General features: G+C 38.2%; 1 protein-coding gene across 1 annotated transcript in view; it reads left to right on the plus strand.

Annotated features, from left to right (window-relative positions):
* The window catches only part of LOC119591963 (VPS35 endosomal protein sorting factor-like), a gene marked incomplete at its 5' end in the record, with an annotated part of 25,901 nt that overhangs the window by 1,095 nt on the left and 24,589 nt on the right, over nucleotides 1–217 (plus strand). Inside the window, 1 exon segment of the mRNA XM_037940717.1 lies at nucleotides 47–196. Coding sequence (XP_037796645.1) covers nucleotides 47–196 — 150 coding nt within the window.

A 217-nucleotide genomic window follows, 5' to 3' on the forward strand; every position in this document is an offset into this window, starting at 1 on the left:
TATTGTTATTATCTACATTTTTGTAACTCTCAAATTTCATATGCAGTTCACCCATCAGTTGCAGTAATGATATGAAGTTGGAAGCTCAGGAAATAGCACGGAATTGGTTCTACAAGGTTGCTTCTATTAGGGAGTTACTTCCTAGGCTTTATCTGGAAGCTGCTCTCTTGCCATGCTATTCCTTGCTGAATTCCCAGTAAGTTGTGTTTCTAGAAGA

Source organism: Penaeus monodon, chromosome 29 (genome assembly GCF_015228065.2).
Source record: "Penaeus monodon isolate SGIC_2016 chromosome 29, NSTDA_Pmon_1, whole genome shotgun sequence".
Lineage (NCBI taxonomy): Eukaryota > Metazoa > Arthropoda > Malacostraca > Decapoda > Penaeidae > Penaeus > Penaeus monodon.